This window comes from Choloepus didactylus, chromosome 18 (genome assembly GCF_015220235.1).
Source record: "Choloepus didactylus isolate mChoDid1 chromosome 18, mChoDid1.pri, whole genome shotgun sequence".
In the NCBI taxonomy this organism is placed as follows: Eukaryota; Metazoa; Chordata; class Mammalia; order Pilosa; family Megalonychidae; genus Choloepus; species Choloepus didactylus.
In genome coordinates, this window is record NC_051324.1 from 67,077,684 (window position 1) to 67,100,913 (window position 23,230).

Here is a 23,230-nt window from a genome sequence, read left to right on the forward strand (position 1 = left end):
CCGGGAGGATCTGCTTCACCCTAGTCTGGCTCCACCCATGTATCCAGCAAACCTGAGACCCCCACTCTCCACTTCCCAGGACGGATGTAATAAATAACATTATTTTAATAAGTCATTAGAAGAGTAAATGTGTCAACCCTAAAATGACAAAAATAAAAGTATAATTGTTTTTTGGCTGTTCTAAATTTACCACTCTTCATGCCTCTACTGGGGCAGATAATCAAATTCTTAGAGAACCTTCTTGCTCTTTAGTTGGCCCATTTCACATTTCTTCTCTCCCCCCTGACACACAAAAACTATGTTGACATCCACTGTAAAAGGGGAAAATGAGATGATGAAGGAAACTTCTTGGTGCTGAACTGAGAGTTGAAATATCAGGATCAAAAAGGGTCTATAAAGATGCTACTATTCACAAAATATACACAGCACTTCATAAACATTTATATATATATATACATAAATGGTTCTCAAATTTTGTAGTATGACTTCTGTATTAATCGCATGCTGATTCGGACAACACCACCCCTCAGCTATCTTTCCTTGTCTAGTTTTTCCTTTATTGTACATCACCTAGCAAGCTGTAATGCTGAGCTACCACATGGTGGCACTGTCCACCAACCGCAGGCTGCCTGCCAACACTTCCCTTTCAAATCCAGCTGTCTTAATAATTCAACGTAAGGCTATCAGTGTGCGAGAGGAGCTGCGAACAGGTTACTTAAAATTCCACGCAAGGTAGTTTGGTAGGTAGGTTCAGGAAAAGAGCTTGTGTCCATTAAATGAAATGGACAGAACAATCTGTTAACAGATGGCTGCTGACTTGAATGACTGTCAAAATGGTTTTTAAGATAGGCAAAATGATAAATCTGAGTTATATTTTATTCTTCGAGAGTACATGTTTGGGAAGTAAATATACAGTTTAAAATTTATTTTGATGCTTGTCTGTGTAGTTTAATGAGAACTATTAGGTTCAAAGCAGGTTAATCTCCAGGCATTGTTTACTAAACATTTTTGGTTCACGACAGCAGGTTGGGGCACAGGAAACACATTCAGTGGTATCTTGGGAATTTGCTTTGTGGATTTTCCATGGGAAACTGTAAAGTCTGCAGCCATCCTCCTCTGCTCTACACAATGTGCTTTGCAAGGTGCCTGCTTTGCTATACCTGTTGGTCAGGATGTTTTCTTGGACTACAACTCTTCTCAGTGCAGGCTTAGTCAAAGCTTAAAATGGGAAGTGATATACAAAGCAAAATGTTGATTGACACATAAATAACCGTGCTCTCCCTGCTGGTTTGAATTACGCCTGCGTCTGAGTCAAGTGAGAGCTGAGGGCATGTTTCCTCTCCAGAGAGCAAGTTCTTTGCACGTAATGATACTTTAGAAAGGAAAACCGTTTCAGCATTGAACTCCCCAAGAACATCTGCTCTGTGCTGAAACTGAAAGAGATTGCTAGGGGACCAGATCAGAAAAAGGAAAGCTTTATTTCCCTTGAACTACAGGTGCCCCTTGCTGGCTGAGATTCTTCATAGTTGAGGGGACATTGCATTTACTTCTGAATGAATAGCCTGGAACAAGTTGATTTAGTGAGGTAAGAAGGTGGACGTAGCGGAAGAGGAAGGAAAGGTTCCATGAAGTTGACATGAAAACAGCAGCGGAACACCAGATGGCAGCAGAGAGACACAAATTATACGTTAAGGAGCTACCTATCTTTTCCGGTTGGAAACTCTACGGGAATTGAAGAGTGCCTCTTAAAATATTCATTTTTTGGCTTGTTTCTTCTCTTGTAGGTGGCTATGATGTCACAGGAGAAAGAAAAGACCCCCCTGCTTCAAGATGCATTATAAGCAGGGCACAAGAAAGAGGTCGATGTAAAAAAAGCTGGCACCAGGCTTCAGTGATGATTCCGAGCTAAAACTAAGAGCTGCATTCACTAAATTAGGCACTGCCAAACTTTTTCTATAAAGGACTGGATAGGAAATATTTTTTGGCTTTGCAGGTCAGAGGGTCATGTTTGGCAGTTACGCTGCTTGTGCAAAGCAAGCAGCCAGAGCCAATTCGTAAATGAGTGGGCTCATAAAACTTCACTTACAGGAGCAGGTACAGGTACACTAAATGAACAGATAGTTGAGCTAATCTGGCTCAACCAGCCTGATCAACGTGGAGTCCCAGCCATTTGCAGGGGAACTCTTTCCCAAATCCAGGCAAATCCATCCTTTCTGCTCCCCCAGTTCCTTCCACAGTATAACATGATACCTGTCTTGTCACCTGAACTCAAACTTTCTTCTCCCTTCCGCACAACAGTGAAATCAGTCTACAGATGCTGTCTGTTGGTTCTGCATTTACAGTCTGTTGTACCAACAGTCCCTCTCCATCCCCACCATCATCAGAACATCCCATATCTGCTTTGTGGCTACCAAACATACAGCTGTGGGTGGTCAATAGATGCCTGTTAAATTACTGAATTCTTCACACTGGCCTGTCTACACCCCCTTCCCTCCAATTATTCCATCTCAGCTGAGTAATGTTTAAATCACCTCTTGGGATATGTCATTTTCCTGGGGCAGAACACTCCGTGGTTGTCAACCTCCTGCTGAAAACAGCCCTTGTTCTTTAGCCTGAGGTTTTTCACAACCTCTCCTCGATGGAATCCTTCCATAAATGCCACGTGAACTCACTGCAGACACATCAGTCCATCCACCCGCCCTGAAAACATTTTGGGACTTTCCACCTTGGCACTTGGGCTCACAGCATCACCTCCCTTAGCGGCCCCACCCATCCAAGCCCACCAGGCTTCTGAAGAAATACCACCCACGCTATGACACACCCCTGAGATAAGTTACAAGCTTCCCCCTCTTCCCCTGGTTTCTTAGATAATTCAGTTTGTATCACCCCCTTGGAGCTTCTACTGCCTTGGTCTCAGGCTGCCCAAGTTTTAACTGCCAACTAATAAACTATCTTGGCTGTCCTTTATGTAATTGGTACTTAATTATATCACATTGAGGTCAAGAGATTGTGGTCTGAGTGGTATTGATTTGGGGGTATTTCTTCTGACTTTCTCTGTGGCACAGTACTCCAATCAATTTTGGGAAACACAAACACATATGCTTGAAAAGCAGGCAGTTATCGAATTGCTGGGCTGAGCTTCTATATGTGTCTGTTATAGACATTTTAACTTATTAACTGTTTCTCCTATTAGTGTCAGAGACGTGCATTATCCAAGCCCACCACGATTGTGTCTCTCTTTCTTCTTGCCATTCTGACAATTTTTCCTTTACACATTTCAAGGCTTAGGTTGCTAGGAGAGCACAAATGTGGGTCATTATACCATCCCAGTGAATTGCTTCTGTTTTCACTAAGTATTGACCTTTATTCCTCATAAGGCTTTCTGCCTTAAAGCCTGTTTTCTGTGATATAAAAATTGTGATATCTGCAGGTTAGCATTTGCTTGTATCTTTTTTCACTCCTTTATTTTCAACCTTTCCAGGTTGTTTTCACTTATCAATCACATCGAACTGGGATTTTAAAAACGAAAACTGCCTCTTTTAACAGATGAATTTAATCATCTGATGTCAGAATTGTTTCACTTTGTTCTTGCACCCCTCCCCCCAGCATTATATTCATATATTCATTTATTCATTCTCCCCTCCGTTTCTCCTTCCCTCTCTTTTTCACTCATACAGATAATGCCCTTTTGAATTCACCGGAATATTTACCAATGTTTTCATTTTCCTTTTTCCCTGCTGTGCCATCTACGTAGATCCTGTAGCAAAGGTTTATGAGTCATAAATGTAGCAATCTATATTTGTTCCTGCTTGAGAAATTTAACTTGGAATCCATGCTTAGAGATCAGGTGTCGGCAAACTATAGGCCAAGGGCCAGCTGCCTATTTTGGTAAATAAACTTTTATGGGAACCCAGTCATTCCCATTTGTTTACACATTATTTCTGGCTACTTTTGCACTACCAAGGCAGAGCTGAGTACTTGTGACAGAAATCAAATAGCCTGCAAGCCATCTGGAACTTGAAGAAAAAGTATGCCAGCCTCTGCTCTAAATTTATGGTTATTTTTCCTCAACACTTTAGAGATATTATTCCCTTGTCTTCTATTAGAGTCAGGAAGTCCAAGGAGGGTCTGTCATTTTGATGTAGGTGATCAGTCCCTTCTTCTGCTACCTTTTCAAGGTCTTCTTTTAGTCACTAGGTATTGTGCAGGTTCACTGTATCTGTGTGAAGTTTGGATTTTTATTTATCATATTTGAGTCTTAATATGCCATGACATTCTGAAGACTCATGTCTTTTTCTATTTCTGGAACATTCTTGTCCACTACTCTTCAATATGACTTCCATCTTTCTGTTGTTTCCTTTTATGATTCCTATTAGATAATATTGAACTTTTCTTTCTATTTTCTATGCCCCTTAGTTTATCTTTCATAGCTTCCATCTCTTTACCTCTGTATCTACATTCTGGGTGATCTCCTCAGATCAGTAATCCACTTCACTAATTCTACCTTCAGCTACCAATCAGTTCTTTATTCTACTGAGTTTTAATTTTATATTTTCCACTTTTAAAGATTCTATTTGATTCTTTTTTCAAGACTGCCTGTACTTTTGTGAAACTATTATAGTCTATGGCCATCATTTCTATCTCTTGTTACATTTTGAAAAGCATTCTCTCTCTCTCTCTCTCTCTCTCTCTCCATTTAGACTCATGTAGTGCCTTCAAAAATAAACTTTTAATTTTAGATCAGCTTTAGATATACAGAAATGTTGCAAAGATAGGGCAGAGAGTTCCTGTATACCCCAAACCCAGTTTCTTCTATTATTAATATTTTCCATTACCATGGTACATCTGTCACAGCCAAGAAGCCAACATTGGCACATAACTATTAACTAAACTCCACAGTGTTCTCAGATTTTGCTAGTTTTAGTTTTCCCCCAATACCTATTTTCTGTTCCACCATCCCATCTAGTTTACCAGCTTACATTTTGTTGTCATTGTCTCCTTAGCTTCCTCTGGAGCTTTCTCACACTTTCCTTGTTTTTGATGACCTTGACAGTTTTGAGGAATGCTAATCAGGTATTTTTGCCCCTGAATTTGGGTTTGCCTGATGTTTTTCTCATATAGTTTTCTTCTAGTTTTAGAAATGCTATCTTGTACTATACCAACACTAAGTGTTAATAATAGGGGGGTACAAGGGGTATGGGATTTTTTTTTTTTTTTTGGAGCTGTTCAAATGCTTTCAAATTGATTGTAGTGATGAAAGCACAACTCTGTGATTATTCCGAGAGCCAATGATTGCATACCTTGGATGGATTGTATGGTGTGTGAATAAAACTGTTTTTAAAAAAGAGAAATAAGTGCTATTCCCTCTTAATGGTAGCTTATTTCCTTAAGAGGTTTGTCTATATATTAATTTTTCTTTCAGTCTACACTTATCTATAGTAACAGTCTCCATCACCCCCCCCCCCACACACACACACACAAACACACATACATGTACTCCCCGTGAGCATCTGGTGTGCTTGGTTTGTGGAAATGTTCCTAGAGAGGAGCTTTATGGTTGCTCCCACTAGACCCTAAAGGCCCTATTGTTCCAGAAAAATTTGTCCTTGGGATTTCTGGCACAAGATAGAATGTACGGATATGTGTGGTGCAAGTCTAGGGTTTGGATATCTTGCAGAGAATTCACTCTGCCATATACCACATCTCTCTCCAAGATCCAGAAGAGAGGACAAGTTTCCATGCCAAGTTCCTGGAGCAGTAGATGGAGGTTTATTGTTTGGCAGCTGCCACAGAGCTCAGGCTTAGTCCCCTGGTATCCATGTGCAAGGACAAGTCTCTGGCCACTTAATGAGCATTGAAAGTCACCACTGACCACCCTGCTTTTCATTTCTCCCTTTATATCTGGCATCTGACATTTATTTCTCCTACTTAGTCCTTGACAGGGACCAAAATCTATTTTTGTTTCTTTGTTTGGGGTGGAATATCCATGTCCACTGGGTTCACTACACTACCCAAAGTGCTAGTGACAAATTTTAAGCTTCTGGCAAAAGGTGTATCACACAAATTCTTGCATTTTCTGCTGTGATTAGCTCAATATGAGACACATAGCAGTACTCAAAAAGGGTAACAGAAGGAGGGAAGGAAGGAAGGAAGAGAAGGGGGAGGGAGGGAGGGAGATCAAGAGAGTCAGAAGAAAGCTAAGCACTGCCTTCTCCGTGGAGTCACCATCGCCAAGTGCTGAATGAGTTTGGGAGATTAAGAACACACAGCGAGCAGATGTACAGAGTCCCTCTGCTTGGAGCTCTAAGTCACGGTGGTCACACTGCCTCACACTGACTGTTAAATCCAAGGGACAACATGATTTCACCAGCAGCTCAGATGACAGAGCTGCCAGTGCAATTTCTAATTCCACTTTAATCATCTTACAGTTTAACTTCCTTCTCTTTCCTCTCCTGGAAGAGTGAACTGAGAACAAATGTGGGTGGATTTAACACAATTTATCAAGCCAAGGTTTCATCCTGGAATTGAATATGGTAATCTAAGGGGAAGACAGTGCCTTGGTGCACGGATATCACTGTAACCAGCTTCCCATCTCTGGAAAGCCTGTCCGGACTCCACACGTGGGCACAGACACCTGTTCGAAAGCACCAGCATGATGACACGCCTAGAAAAAGCATCCCTAACGTCATTGCATGAATAGGTGGAACATGAGCCCTGGTGTTCTCAGCTACTTGGTTGAGCTCTCTGCAGTCTGCAGGACTCACGGCTCTGCCTGTCCAGTCTACAACTCATCAAGTGCCTTTCCCTCTTGGCTACTTGAGTGGGAAGTTCTGGCTTTCCATTACCCTCTACTCCCTGTCCTCCCATAAAACCCAGATCTGTAGAATCAGCCAAGGGCAGAGAAAGCTAACAAGGCATGCCTGAGAGTGTTCTGTATTTTACCAACCTAGAGTAAAATCATAGGCAGTTGGAAAGGAAGAACCCAAATGGCACGGTGGGGAACATGGCCGACGGGAAGGGTCTGCTTGAGGGAGAGTGCCCTTTCCCCTCGTCCCTCTGTGGCCTGCAGTATAGGAAGCCCCTTCCTAGGATACTTGGTGATACGATGGTGAGGGCAGTAGTGCTCCAACCACTTTGCCCCAGAGGCTGCAGTGGGGAGTGGGGGTGGGGGCATAAAGCCCCCCAATCATGCCTGTTTAGCTGAGGACTTTGTGAGGCTGAAAATACTGAGGCCTGTTGCCCCCAACCCAATCCCAGTTAGGGGATCCTATTGAGCGTTTGTAGAACTTAGAGAGAATCTTTTGGTCAGAGAAAGGAAGAGCTGGATTGGAGACATTTTTGCTCCACTTTCTTCAGAAATACCTTTAGAGATAAGCAGAAAGTGCAGGTGACAGAACAGAGGGGCGGTGGGGCTGACGTCACGGTGCCATTGGATGAAGGCCCGGCCTGCGAGTGCAGTGCCTGGGGCCCGGCTGTCACTGCTGGGCACAGGCCTTCTCGAGCACGTGCAGTTTCTGTGCTCTGGGGGTCCCAGCCTCCTAACGCCGACAAAGTCAGCCCCTCAGGCCTCTTTGGCCCCTGGGTACTGCTTGATTCTGGAGCTTCTCACAGTCCAATGGAGCCGGGATCAAAATGGCTGTGCCAAGGGGTAAAGAGCCGAACTCCCCCATCCCCACCCAATGCTAGGAGAGGAGTCTGAAGGGCATTATGAGTCACCGTTAGCCTTTCCGGGGTGACATTTCTTACATTCTAAAGGCCCTTCCCTACCTCCTGTCTCATTTGATTTTCTCAATGCCTGTTGAGCATTCCTCAGTGAGGAAGCGAGTCTCACAGGCAGGAGTAAGAAGTTGAGAATCAGGAGAATTTCAACACAGAACATGCCAGCCCACACACATGTCCAGGGCTTCATGGAGCCTTAGAAGTCAGTGATTGCAATGACTACACCTAGCACCCAGGGGCCCCATGTCAGCTGCAGAAATAGACTCAAGGAGGCAATGTAAAAACAGTGCTCATGGGACACAAAGCAGCCCACGCAAGCCTGGAAACCGGGAAGGGTGGTGTTACAGACTGAACTGTGTGTCCCACAAGATATGTTCAAGTCCTAACCCCTGTCCCGTGCACATGATCCTATTTGGAAATAGACTCTTTGGTCAGTTATTAGCTAAGATGAGGCCAAATTGGAGTAGGGTGAGCCCCAATCTAGTATGCCTGGGGTCTTACGAGAAGAGGAAGCTGAACACAGATAGAAGGAGAGAGGGGAGAAAACAAAGGCAGAGACTGGAGTGATGCAGCTACTGGCCAAGAAAAGTCAAGGAAAGCTGAGGATTACCACAGCAGAAGCTAGAAGAGGTAAGGGAGGACCCTCCCCTACAGATCTCAGAGGGGGCCCGGCCCTGCTGACACCTTGATTTCAGATTTCCAGCCTCTGGAACTAGGAAAAAATTAATTTCTGTTGTTTTTAGCCACCCAGGCTTCTGCTGTTATGGAAGCTCCAGGAAACTAAGACAGGTGGGAAAAGGATTATGTGAGAAATTGGTTCCTGACAGTCACGGCTAATAGGTACAGGACTGAAAATCAAAGGAGGTGATGGCATTTCTTTGGAAAAAAAAAAAAAAAACAAAGAACATTTTAGAAGTGCACCAGACCAGAGCAGTTGAACGAGCTGGAATCAGGGGGTCATAAACTAGTGGCCCTTGGGCCATCGGTTTGACTTGAATTATGTTTTTAAGTATTGTGACTTTAGATGCCTTTAGCTAGGACATGTGTTGTCTACTTGAAGTTTACTTCCACCCTCACCATTCCCAGGTCCTCTCATCCTACCGGCTCCGTTCCTCCTTGTCCCTCTTAGTCCCCGAAGGGCCCTGGAGCTTGTGGCCCTTGGATGGGCAGCTCCACTCCTGCCCTTCTTCAGCCTGGAGGCTGTAGAACTCACAGCTCTGTGTGCATTGGATGGACCATGTAGAACCCACCTCCATGACATCTAGAGGAGAAGATCCCTTGGGATCCCCATCCTGTAACCTGATCTAAGACCAGTTCAATTCAGGTGTTGGTAGAAGAGAGGAAGAATGTGCAGGGCCCAGTGATGCGGTGTCTGTGGAAGGCGAGGGGAAATGAGAAGTCAAGGACGACAACTGAGTTTTGCTTGGTCAGCTAAATACATGGTGGTGGCAGGGCCCACTGGAGGAGGAGCACAATGACAGATGGAGAAAATAAACTTAACTTTGGAAATGCTGAGGGTGAGGATCCTGCAAAATGTATAAGTGGAGATGGCTGGAAGGCAGTCAGACACAGAAGAATGAAGTTGAGGAGAAAAATCTAGGCTGGAGGTAGATTTGGGCCTCACCAGCAAATAGATGGAAAGTAAAGTCATGGGCATGGACAAGATGGACCAGGGAGAGTGTTTTAAATGAGAAGAAAGGATGTTCTAGAGACAGATCCCTGGGGAGCGTCAACATTTAAGAACGGGCCACAGGGCGAGAAGCTGACAAAGATGCTTAAGAAGGAGCAGGTGTAAAGGGGGTGGAAGGTAGGGGAACCAGGAGAGTTCCATGTTCCAGAAGCAAAAGGGAGGCTTCCAAAAGGAGGGGGCAGTTAAGGGCATCGAATGCTGCCTTGGTTATACTTTCTCATCTTTAGTCTTTATATTTTTGAAGAAATTAGAGAATAGCATACAAGTATATACATGTTTTGTTTTCAAAATGGTTCCCCATTTAGATAGCTCATTTGAACAACTTGACATAAACCTGCTTCTTTGATGGCGCAATCTCTCTCAGGTGTGAGCTTCACCTTACCTCTTCCCCACCTCCACCTATTTTGTCCTTGCGGGGCTGTGGGTGCTGAATGATTAGGCACAGATAGCTCACCCAGGCCTGGGATGTTAGAACCAGCCAGGTACCAAGCATTTCTGCAGCATCCTCTGGTGCAGGACCATGCCCTGGGGCCCAGGGAGCTGGCTTACCTGGCACTCTCAAAGGTGGCAGATGCAGTCTTTTCTACAGCCCCAAATCCAACTCCAACAGCAAGTCCCTCTGAAACACACAGGAAAAAAGCACAAAGGGTTAGAAGTAATTTTCCAATAAGGTACATGACCATCACCATATCAGGTAAGACTGTATTAGGCTGCCAGTAACAGCAAATCCACATCAGGAGTTGGCAAACTGTGGCCTGAGGGTCAAATCTGGCCTACTGCTTGTTTTTGGTCTGCAAGCTAAGAACGATTTTTACATTTTCAAATGGTGGAGAGAAAAAAAGGACCACATTTCACGATGTGACAATTACATGAAATTCAAATTTTAGTGTCCACAAAGTTTTATTGGATCACAGCCATCCACATTTAATGCTGTATTGTCTATGGCTGCTTTCATGCCCCAACAGGAAAGCTGCCATCGGGACTGTATGTGGCCCACAAAGCCAAAAATATTTGCTATCTGGCTCTTTACAGAAGGAGTCTCATGACTCCTGACCCAAACACATAGGGCTGTATTAGCCTGTGCAACAAAGCCCAGAGCTGACACGGTGGCCCAATGTCACCATCTCACATCCAGGCTCCTTCCGTCTTTTTGCTCCGCCTTCCTTACCAACTTGGTCCTCATAGCTGCAAAGTGACCGCTCCACCTCCAGGCATTTCACCTACACCCTAGCCAGGAAGAGGGTAGAAAGGCAAAGACCTTTCTGGACTTCAGTCTGTGTCTCATTATCTGGGAAGGGAAGCCCTTCCTGACAGACTTCCCCTCATACCTTCCTGGCCAGAACTGGAACACAAGCCAACCCTGGACCCACACCAGCCCCAGGCCCAGACTACTGAGACCTTGTGACAGGTTCAGGCGAGTTGATTGTTATTATTATTATTTTAAATTTAAACAGTTTTATTCACACACCATACAAGCCATCCTAAGTATACAATCAATGACTCTTGGTATAATCACATAGTTCTGCATTCACCACCGTCAATATGAGAATATTTTCATTTCTTCCAAAAAAAAAAATCCCATACTTTTTATCTCCCTGTTATTGACATTTAGTTTTGGTATAGTGCCTTTGTTACAAGTAATGAAAGAATATTGCAATGTTACTGTTAACTATAGACCTTTGTTTGCATTACAGGTATTTTTTCCCCATATACCACTCTATTATTAACTCCTTGTAACAGTAACATATGTTTGTTTTAGTTCATGTAAGAGATTTCTTATATTTGTACAAGTAACCACTGTCATCATCCATGCTAGGCTTCACAAAGTTATTTAGTCCCAGTTTTTATCCACTAGCTTTCCTTCTTTCTGGTGACATACACAACCCTAGTCTTCCTCTTTCAACCTTATTCACACTCAGCTTTGTTACTTACATGTACAGTATTGTGCTACCATCACACAAATGTCCTATCCATTTCTGAACCTTTACAATCAACCTCATTAAACATTCTGTACTCCTTAAGCATCAATTGCCCAATCTCTACCCTCTTTCTATCTCCTGATAACCTATGCTCTCAAATTTAACACCCAGAGTTTACTCATTGTAGTCAATTCATATTAGTGAGACCATACACCATTTGGTCAACATAATGTCCTCAAGGTTCATTCAGGTGGTTGCATGCATCCATGACTTCATTCTTTTCTACAGCTGCACAGTATTCCACAGTAAGTATGAAGCACCATTTGCCTATCCACTCGTAAGTCGGACAACTGGGTCACCCCCATCCATTGGCAATAGTGAATAATGTCACCATAAACTTCAGTATGCAAACGTCTATTTGGTCCCTGCTTTCAGTTCTTCCAAGTATATACCTAGTAGCAGGTTTGCTGGATCATATGGCAATTTTATACTTGGTTTCAGGTTCAGGCTAGTTTTGATACTCACTGGGGCTGGAGAAGGATCCACCCTCCCTGAGATCAAGGGATCTCCATATGCCACCTGAATGAACTGGGGTCTTATTGGAAGGAATGTAGGAGGGAGTGGCAGAATTATCACATCAGAATGCATTATTTTTTTTGGAAGAACTTCTTAGCTTTCAAAGGAACCATCCTCAAATGGAAGCCCCTAGGGACCATGGCATGTGTGACTGTAGTCCAGCTTGAAGGCTTGGAGATGGACGAGATGATTCCTCAGATCCTTTCCAGTGGGACCCATGAACTTGCCAAAGGTCACCAACATCCTGATGATGGTCAAATGTGGAAGGACCACGCTGGTCTGCAAACATCTGGTGGAGAGGTAAGGGCTATGATGGATGGAAAATGGAAATGGCCCTGTGGCCTGGTGCCAAAGGGTTGGGAGGACAGTATTATGTCACTCTCTGACATCTACAGGGGAGTCCGAGGATTCCCCTCAATCCACACAGGAAGGAGGATCACCTACTGCTTAGGATCAAGACCAAGGGCTTTTTGGACCAAGGTGGAACTTGTGTAATGAAGAGGCAAGAGGTCCAAATCTACCGAGTGAGAGGGCCTTGTTTTCTTTAGGGATTTCCTGTCTTTGAACTGCCTCCTTCTTTTCCTCATGTCCTTTGTAGAGTACGTCAGCAACACTGGATAGTAATACTGAGTCCAGTAGGCATCCAGGACAAGGAGGCTGCTTCGGCGTGTCCCATGTGAAGGTGAAAGGGCTCACCTGTGATTTACCTGGTGTTCTAGTTTGCCAGTGCTGCCACAATGCAAAATACCAGAAATGGATTGGCTTTTTTAAAGGGGGTTTATTTGGTTACACAGTTATAGTCTTAAGACCATAAAGTGTCCAAGGTAAGGCATCAACAATCTGGTACATTCACTGGAGGATGGCCATTGTCATCCGGAAAACCTCTGTTAGCTGGGAAGGCACGTGGCTGGCGTCCGCTCCAAAGTTCTGGTTTCAAAATGGCTTTCTCCCAGGACGTTCCTTTCTAAGCTGCAGTTCCTTAAAAACATCACTCTTAGTTGCTTTTGGGGTATTTATCCTCTCTTAGCTTCTTGGGAGCAAGAGTCTGCTTTCAATGGTCTTCAAACTGTCTCTCTTCTGCAGCTACTCTCTCAGCTTCTGTGCATTCTTCAAAGTGTCCCTCTTGGCTGTAGCGCCTCTTCAAAATGTGACTCACAGCTGCACTGAGTTCTTTCGGTTTGTCAGCTCATTTATACGGCTCCAGTGATTTAATTTAGACCCACCCTGAATGGGTGGGATAATACCTACATAGAAATTATCCAATCAGAGTAATCACACACAGTTGGGTGGGGTGCATCTCCACAGAAACATTCAAAGAATTACAATCTATCAACACTGATACATCTGCCCACACAAGATTACATCAAAGATAATGGCATTCTGGGGGACATAATACATTCAAACCAGCACACCTGGTTCACCAGGAAACCAGAACGGGCTTTGGGGCCCAGAGACCCTGCTCAGGCCTAGAGTGTTCCCCTTTGGCCTCACCTTATCCTTTGTGCTATGACATCCTGTGGGGACCTTATGTGCTGGCTGTGGCCACAGAAGGCTCCTGGTACAAGATTTGGGATTCTGATTCCTCACCAAAATCTTCCCATATTTATCACAATGACCAACCCTGGGCTACAGAGTCTTAGTTCTTTAGGGCTGGAGGAAACCCCAGAGCCCAACTGATATGACCCCCAGACCCCTGCCAGACTCAGAAGCCAGACATTTGGGGTCTTCCCACACCAGACAGCAGCATCGAGGATCCTGGGCCTGGCCTTCCAGCACCCACGGCACACACCCCAGTGGATCCACAGGGAAGATACCCACCGCCCCCTCCCCAAGCTGTCAGAGGATGGAGACTGGCTCAATCAGCACTGCAAGAGCAACCAGACCTTCCACAGTGTTCTTTTTTTTTGTAATTTAAAAAAATTTTAGGTGCCTCATGCCCACTCTTAATGAAGGCTTTTACATGAGCTGAGTCTCCATTTATCAAGGCTGTTTTTCAAGATGATTGTAGATTCCAAATTAGGCCTTATGTTCAAGACCTAGTCTGTCTATGGTTTTCTCCCTTGAGAAATGGCAGCTGACAGCTCTTCCCAGGCCAGGCCCTGGGCCAGAAGCCTTAGACGTGAACTGCAGGTGGGAACGGATGGGAGGGGCTGGGTGACGGGGAGCCGAGCTGAGAGCCTGGGGGTCTGGTCCCGAGGCCCAGTCTCTCTTCATCGCTGTTTGTTCTTTTCCTTCTCTTTCAGAAGTTTCAGCCAGGGGGGATAACAGGGAAGCTGCCACTCTGGGGTGGGGGGTGTGGGGCAGGTTTGGAAACATGTTCAACATTTTAAGGTTTGCCTGATAAATCTGACAAGCTTCAGAAAAGGGTCAGCAAGAACGAGTCTCCAGTGTGAGGCGCTTGGTACTGGTGAAAGCAGGATTTCAGGACGGGCTGCAATGGGTCTGAGTTAGGGTTTCCATCAGGAGAGGCAGCCTCTGGCTCTAGACACATCTGAGATTCTGCCACCTGGAGATTCTGTCTCCGACTTGCAACCCATTCCCATCAGCAACAGCGGGTGTCCAGGGCAAAGCTCTTCCCCAGGAACCCTGGCCCACCGGGGGAAGAGTGGCAAAAACTGGGAAGGCCTGAGAGTGTTTCATGACACCAGAGAGGTATCATTTTTCCAAACCATAAAGTGTTAGTTAGCTCTTCTTTTGTTAGCCATTTTACTGGAAATGACAGTGTAGCTGAGAGCAAAAGTGCCTATATTAATTAGCAAATCCCCCCTTCTGGTTATTTAGCATGCGGCCCAGCTCTTTGACAGCTCTGGGAGGTTGGGGTGGGGAGCCCCAGGGAATCCTGGGAAAGTGGGGCACCAGAAGTCGCTGGCTGAAGTGGGGCAGGGCCAGCACTTGAGCCTCCAGGTCCGTGCCTCTCCCTCCAATACCCTCTGTCACCAGGCCCACTGACTTGGCCTGTGGCTTGTCCTGAGGCGTGAGGCGGCTGTGGGGTGGCAAATGCTGCCTTCTGGAGGTGAGGACACCACGTCTGTGCCCTGCCCCGGGCCCCGGCCACGCCAGCCCAGGACACCCGTCCACCAGGGAGCACTCCGTGGTGGTTTGTAAACGACACGCCCTCCCTCTCCGCCCTTCCACCTCCTGCACAGCAGCAGGGGGGACCCCAACCCTCTCCCCGAAAGCCCAGGTGTCCCATGAGGCCGCCAAAGCTGTTTCCCACTCGATTCGGAAACGAGAAGAGGAAGCAGAGGAGCTGGGGGAAGAGAATGTAACCATCACTGCGGCTGAAGGCGGGAGGAGTTCCCAAGAGCTAAACTAACGAGAAACCAAGACAAATTACACACGCAGAGAGAACGTAAATACGAGAATTAAGGCAGACACTGAAGATCAACAGATGGTGGAAGGAACCTGCCGGGTGGAAAAGAATAGAAGAAAAATGTGGCCTGGAGCCCACAGCCCAGGTGCTCCGCCAAAAGTGCAAATTAGGAAGGTAATTAAGACAGGAAACCAAAGTGACTGAAAAGTTATTAATAAGCTATTGGCTCTTTTCAGGTTCTGCCATTAACTCAGGTGCAAAGAGAGGGAAAAGAAACTGCCAAGCCTGGATTTACAGGCTCAGCTGAAGCCGGGGGGAGGCAAAGTCTTGGGGGCAAATGAAAATAAGCCCCAAAGCTGAAGCAGCCACTCTGATCTCTCCCGGGAGTGGCAGCTGGTGTGCCTGTCCCTCTCCATCTCCCCACCCCTCCTGATTCTCGGTTGTGGAAAAGAATAACAAAAAGGGCATCAACTTTAGAGTAAGACAGATTGGGGTTCAAATCTTGGTATGGTAATGTTTTTGCAAACAAACAAACAAACAAAACCCCCAAAAAACGAAAGAAGGATAACAATGTGTTGCTTATGGGACGGCAGCATTGAGTGAAATTACATGACACGCCCAGAGCAGGGTTTCTGGCTCTTGACATTTTGTCACTGGGCTCTCTTTTGCATCAAAGGATATTTAGCAGCACCCCTGGTCTCTACCCACCAAGATGCCCAAAGCACCCCTCCACCCTAGTTGCAACAATCAAAAATGTCCTCAGACAGTCTCAAATGTCTCTTGCGGAGCAAAATCACCCCATTTGAGAGTCTTTGGCCTAGAGCATGGTACACATTCCATAAATGTTTGATTTCTTCTCTTCCTCCCAACAAAGGATACTTAGAATAAAAACCTTTAAATATTCTAGAACACTCCTGGAGTTTAGGTAGGTGGTAGGAAAGAGAATGATTGGAAGTTAGGATTTTTCTCTTTCAACTGATGGCTTACCAGCTCTTAAGGGCATAAGGTGGAGCTTGCAGGTCTTTGCCACAACTCCCCCATCTCCCAAACACCATCATCTATGTGATTTCAGCTTTGCTTGACCCTCAGGGGTGTCGCCATGGGGGGATGGGAAGGAGACATCTGCATGGGGTAGGCTGAGAAGGATGGTTATCTTGAGTCAGCTGTACATCCTGCTGGGACAGTCAGGGCCACTCTGAGCTGCTGTGGGGCCACCCTTCCTCTTCCAGCTGGGTGGGTCTCCTTTGGAATGTAGGCCCTGGATGTCGGGGTATCTCAGAAAGTAGGACACGGCTGTACCAAGGTGGTCAGAATCGGCTTGAATTTCTGGCTCTGAATTTGTCTACCAGGCTGCTATGGCAATATCACACAGTGGGTTGGTTGGTTTAGACAACAGGAATTTATTGGCTCATGGTTTTGAAGCTAGGAGAAGTCCAAAATCTAGGTATCAGCAAGGCTTGCTTTCTCCCCCAAGACTGTGTGGAACATTCTGGTGCTGGCTGGGGCAATAGTTGGGGTTCCTTGGCTTCCCTGCCACATGGAGATGCCCCCTCCTTTCTCTCCTTTCTCTTCCTGGTTCCCACTGACTTTTGGCTTCTCCCTGTGGCCTTCTCTGATCCTAGCTTTCAGTTTCTTTTCTTTATAAGGCCTCTAGTAATCTGGTTTAAAGCCCACCCTGCTTCAGTTGGCCACATCTTAACTAAAAATAACATCTTCAAAAGGTCCTATTTACAATGACTATGACTTTTACTATTTACTATTTACAATACTATTCACACCCACAGGGACACAGATTAAGATTAAGAACATGGGCTTGTCGGGCTACACAGTTCAACCTCCCACTGGCTCTCATTTCCTTTGGACTCTACGCATCTCTTAGTGCAGCCCATGAATGCTTTCCTCTCATGTGGCTTCCACACTAAGAGCTCCTGTGGGGCTCACAACTTCCTAAAAGCCCCCGGGTCTTACCTGCATGCTGCCTTGAAGCCACAGTTCCTGTGGTGGGTTTAATTGTATCTCCCCCCAGAAGACATGCTCACATCCTAAACTCCAGTCCCATGAGTGTGATCTGGAAATCAGATCTTTGAGGATGTGATTAGTTAAGAAGAGGTCCCCCTGGAGTCAGGTGGGCCCTAAGTCCATATGACTGGTGCCCTTGAGGGGAGAAGTGGATACAGACAGACACAGGGAGAAGGTCATGTAGAGGTGGAGGAGCAGAGTGATGTACCTACAAGCCCAGGAGCTCCAAGGATGGCCAGAGGCTGGAAGGGGCAAGGAAGGATCCTCCCCTATGGATTGCAGATGGATCCTGGCCCTGTCGACACCTTGATTTCAGACCTCTGTCTCCAGAGCTGTGAGACAATGCATTTCTGTTGCATTATGCCACCCGATTTGTGGTGCTTTATTCAGCAGCCACGGGAAACTGAAATAGTTCTGCATCCTGCACGTGGGCCATTGACTCTGCACCTCAGGATGGCTGTATGGATGCCACTAAATTGCCTGGCTCTGGGCTATTCATCACTCCTGCCAGTCTCTGGTTTAAGCACGGACAGTATCAGTTCTAGACATTATAGCAAAAAGGGGTCTGCAAAATGTCAATGGGGGGCCATGCAGGAAAGGAGTTGTGCCGTTACCAGGTTTACTCTGTGATTTAAAAAATATTAAAAGTAAGACAACAGCTGACACTGTTAAATACACCTGCTGCCACCACCAGATACTAAGAGGAGAAAAATGGTGTGGAATGGGATGGCTTACTGCTTCTGTCCCCACCGAGGACAGAATAAGAGGATGACGGCTCCAGCTGCAGCCAGAGGGATTTGGGCAAAGGGGGGAAACTACCTCGAGGTTGGAGAACGTTAAGGCATTCATTCCATTAAATTGTTGAGGGAAGGGTAAGAATATTGTCTTCCCTGGATGGGGAGTGGTCTTTGGAGGTGGAGAGCTGCTCCCAGTTGGGGATGACTGCAACGGGGAGGGTTGCAGTGGGCTAAGAAGAATGCAGGGGATGGCCTCTTAACGCCCCTTCAACCAGATGATACTGAGACATTAAATACGGGTTCAGTTCTAGGAGCCAGTCCGAACATCCTACTTGTATGTTCTCAGGTCTTAACAAATCACTCATTAAAGGACAGAGAAGTAGCCTCCTTTTGGTACCTGCTGCCAAAGGGGACCCACAGGGGTCAGGGGCCCAGAGGCACATCCACCCCCAGCTGTACCAGAAGCTTCCAGGGGTGCTGTGCAAGTTCAGCTCTGACTCCCCCTCTGTCCCTGCCCATCTGGGGACTGTCACTAAGCTGGGAGAGGAGAAACATGTTGGGTGAGGGGCAATTTCATAGACTACTACTGTGGGGAATTCCTGGACCTAAAGGCTTGTGTTTGGCTGAAAGTGTATAAACGGTCAAATGAGAGTAATTTTCCTGGGAAAGCAGTTCAACATACTTTTCTACTGTGGATTACTAACCCTGCTATTCATATCGGACAAAGGTAAATATCGGGAAAGATGAAAAATAGAGGTGTTCCAGAAGAATTAAATTTAGTTCAAATTCTTACCCGTAAAGTCATGTCTTAGAGCTCATTACGAAACACAGATAATTGAAGATACTATAACCTGAATCCCTCTGTAATTGAAATAATCACTTTCTAATTAATGTTTTCTAATTGTGCTTTTTGGGCATATTATACTGTCTCAAACTGGGACCAATTTACACAGGGAGAGACCCATAAATCTGCTCTCCTCCAGCTGTTAGCAATCAGTGCTGTCTATTTAGAATAGGGCCCAACTCTAGCCAAGAGCAGAAAAGGAGGTATCTCCTTACTTGCATGAATGAGGACAGACTGACACAGCCACACCTTCCAATGACAAGTGAAGACATCTTGTTAAACACTCACATCAAACAGAGTCAATTTCAATTCACTTTAGTTTTTAACAGCCATAGATCAGATCCCTGTGTTCCTACAAAGAACAAGGGAGAGAATGGCTTTCCTGGCACAGAAAATCCTGTGTGTTCCAGCTTTATACCCAGACTCAGGCCTCTAGCCAACTTTCCCTTCCCTACGGGCCACTGCTGCCCACGCCTGGGTTTGCTCTGGATCTGAAGGATTACATTTGCAGGCATCGGGGAAGAATGGGTTTGGGAGAGGGGCAAGGCAGGCTCCAGGGTCTGCTCTCCAAGCCTTCTGTCTGCCCAGCCAGTGCAGACGGTTGTTGGTTTCGAGGTCAAGGGACTGATGAGAAACAAAGGACAGATCAAGTGAGCTCTTGCTGGCATCCGAGGAGACCCCATCTTCATCTCGGAGAACACAGAAAACTCAGGGTTCCCTCCTGCCTTGCCCAGCAGGGGAAGACTGTTAAATCCTTGAGCCCCGTGCATGGGGAGGGCCGTTGTCATTTGTTTCCTCCAATTTTTTTCCACTAACAATCTCCCCAGGGTTAGAGATGCTTCCGACCATGCACTGAAATTCCGTGACTTTGGAAACGGTGCCAGACCAATCACCCAGCCGCTGTGCTTCCTCTCCCCAATTCCCAAGGCTACGGTGTGCAGGGAAGCATCTGGTTGCTAAGATGTGGCAAATTCACAGTATGTAAGTGGACAGGGTTATGTGCCGGGGAACCTTGTAAGTTAGCAACAATTTAGGTTTTAGGAATCACCGAAAACCTAAGAAGCTCAGCAAGCTAGAATATTCTTTTAGAGATATAACATTAGAAACTTATTTCTTGGCTCAAAATGTTTAGAAAGAGAGGTCTTGAAATATCAGAAAAGCTAGAATTTGGGGAAAGAAGGGAAGCAGGGAGAGAGATTGGCTTGGGGAAGAAGGCTGTAATACAGTTATGGAGTGAGGAGCAGGTTAGCGAGGAGAGATGCCAAGGACCGACAAGCCTCAGTGAACAAACGGGCACGAGGTGAAGTTGTGGCAGGTGGCAGAAGGAATGCCGAGACACAGTCTGAGCAAACAGCATGGTGGTATTAACTGAAAGGTTTCAGAAGGGAAACTGACTTGACCAAAAGGGATGAGTGTGATTTCTGATATGTCAAATTGAAAGTGACAAGACATTAAACTGGAAACACTCTCTAGGTAGCTCCAAATGCACAGATAGCCTGGGAATGAGGTATATAAATCTGGGGAGCCATCCACATCCTCGCTAATGGTTATTAAGTGCCTAGGCACTGTTTGGGGCTCTTTCCATGGATTATTTAAGCTGGTCCTTCCAATAACTCTAGGAGGTAGAGACAAGTTAGTCCTTTTAGGGATGTTGATGCTGGGCTTTAAGCCACTGTACTAGATTCCCTCCCATCTTCTTTTACTGCATCCCAGGCCATCCTCTGTCCAAATCCCCATTAGCACTATCTATTACTCTATTACTATATCTCCCCGTATTAGAACACCACTTTTTAATAAGACTTTATGCATGTAAGAATATTTTATTTTTATTTTGAAACTAGAAAATGGTTATTTGAAACCACACTACTTTTTAAACTAAAGTAATATACCTATATATTGTTTAAAAAAAAAGGACTCAAGATGCTCAAAAAAAGTAAAAAATAATGTCACCCTTTTTCACCGCCCCCCATCCTTAGTTCCACTCCCAAGAGGTAAAACATTTTTAACAGTTTCTGACTTAATTCTCTGCTGGGTTCCACTATAACTTTAAATAGCCTATTAATATATTTGGTTCTTAATTTATCACAGTGTTGATTTAAAGACTCTATTATACTACTGTTTCTTAATTTTTTACTGAGCTCAGGCAGTCTGTTGAGTCCTTCTTATTAAGGGTGAGGAATACAGTATACTTGCTTCCTACCCTTGCTTTCTTTTTTTACCTTTACTCTATCAAAATTGTAGTGTTTGATAATGTAGATATATTTCATCTATACTTTGACATATTTTTAATTGGCAATTATAGTATTACTTTTCAGAAACTCTTATTTTCTGGTTGTTCCTTTTTCATTACAGGCAGTTCTTGCTTTTTGGGCACAATAAATATCCTCTTGAACCTAGCTGAATATACTACTTAGAATTTTTACAATCTTCTCTTTTGTCTCCTCAATTATCTGTTTTCTCCCAGGTAGGCTGCCCTGTTTCTCTTGGCCCTTCTTTTTCCATTCTATTGGTTTTCCCCAAATATCTGGTACTCCTTAGCTTTTGGAACATGGATGCAGGACAAGGATGATCAGGTAGCTAGAAAGGGATTTCTCTGCAGTTGGGCAAGCCTGTTTTCCCAACCAGCCTCTTCAACAAATCTAAAATTTCATTTCTGGAGGTTGGCAGTTGGGTCAGAGGGATTGAGAGAGGATCAAAGAAAAGAAGAGAAGAGTGTGGGAATAATAAAGTTAAGTGCATTGATTTTTAGGTTAAAAGACCAGTACCATGGTAAAATGATTTTATAACACATTCTTCACACAGACTCATGGGCAGCGGCCCAGGTGACATTTGCTGGGAACATGATGTTGGAGCTGCAGAGCCTCTGTCCCACACAAATCAACCCACACACCCAGGGACGCAGCAATGGGGTCAGGCAAAGGGGACGTGTGCAGGTGTGAGCACATATACACACACAGGCAGAGATAGAGACAGGCTTGGAAGATGGCCTTCTGAGCACATCTAAACAAAAGTTGAAACCAGTTATTCAATTGCTAAAACACTAGACCACCTGTTAGGGGTTAGCTATGTACCCCCAAAATTCACTGACCTCCAGTGCATTGGAGTGTGATCTTATTTGGAAGCAGGGTTGCTGCAGCTGGAATGAGGCAAGATAGAATGAGGACATCCAGGAGTAGGGTGGGTCTTAATCCCACTTGACCTGGGTCTTCTAAGAAGGGGAGGGGAGTCACAGAGACGTCCAAGGGAAGACAGCCACATGCAGGGGGAGGCGGGATGTGAGGGCTCCACCTGTGAGTCGAGGCCGGCCAATGCCAGAAGCCACAAGAGGCAAGGAAGGAAGGGTTTTTCCCTCCGGGTCTCAGGGAGACGGTGGCCCTGCCCACACCTGGGTTTCAGACTCCCAGCCTCCAGAACGGCGAGACAATAACCGTCTGCTGCTTTAAGCCCCCGGTTTGTGGTCTCTGTTAGGGCAGCCTTGGGAATCCAACGGGCCACCTTTGCGTCCACACAGCAGCCCTGCAGGCAGGCCGGGTCAGCAACGCCTCCTGCTCGGAAAAGTCAAGCTCAGGAAGGCACGAAAACGGGGAGCCAGGGTGGGAAAGGGGAGGGAGGCAAAACTCGGCAAGGGGGACGGGTTTCACATGCTGTTAGGGGTCGCAGATGTGAGATGGGAAAAGGTCCATGATCAGGGCTGGAATTAAGTTAAAGACAACCTTTGCAAGCGAAGTTTAGTAGAGATGGGTGAGTCAAGACTGCAAAGGGTTGAAGCAAAACAAGGCAGTGAGAGAGCGAAGGACATGGGACAAAGGAAGGAGGCAGATTGGCCAGAGCAGCTAGAAAGCAAAGTTGGATTAAATGAATCGGGATGAGTCAAGGATACCTCTAATACCAAGAGCCGGAGGAGGGGAGGCTGATGATCACGGAGCAGAGGCGGAGGAGAGCCAGGAAGGATAAACTGCTGCGGTGGGATCGATGGCAGCTGGCTGCCCGAGCCGCCACCCAGCAAAGGAGCAGTAAAGAGGACCCATAAATCACTGCTAAGCACTTGGCAAATTTAAAGTCCAGGTTAAATGCCAAATATTAATAAAATAGGCAGTTCAGCCCGCAAACTGCTCAAAGCCCAGCAGTTGCCTTTTAATTAATGTCAACTTTGATCTGAGATGCTCCCGGGGCCAGATCGGCAGGTGCTGAGATCCCCGCCAGGGGGCTGGCCTCCTCCCCCGACAGCCTTCCTTACCGGGTCCCAGAGCAGACTGTTTTCTTAGGCGCCACCACAGGGGTTCTGCTGTTCTGTCTGGGAGGGGCAGTCCCGTGTTTCCTAGGAGGGAGGTGGGGTCTCTGGGAGGAGGGAGCTGAGAGCTGATAGAGGAAGGAAACAAGCTGAGGCAGGGAGCACTGTTTTCATCCCCACAG

The 23,230-nt window shown here is 45.8% G+C and overlaps 1 protein-coding gene across 15 annotated transcripts in view; it reads right to left on the reverse strand.

Moving 5' to 3' along the window:
* The window catches only part of SLC39A11 (solute carrier family 39 member 11), a 519,734-nt gene that overhangs the window by 69,000 nt on the left and 427,504 nt on the right, over nucleotides 1-23,230 (reverse strand). For all 15 annotated transcript variants that reach the window (XM_037808766.1, XM_037808762.1, XM_037808753.1 and 12 more), the window contains one exon: nucleotides 9,959-10,028. In XM_037808766.1, the coding sequence (XP_037664694.1) occupies nucleotides 9,959-10,028 (70 nt within the window). The remainder of the gene's footprint in view (nucleotides 1-9,958; nucleotides 10,029-23,230) is intronic.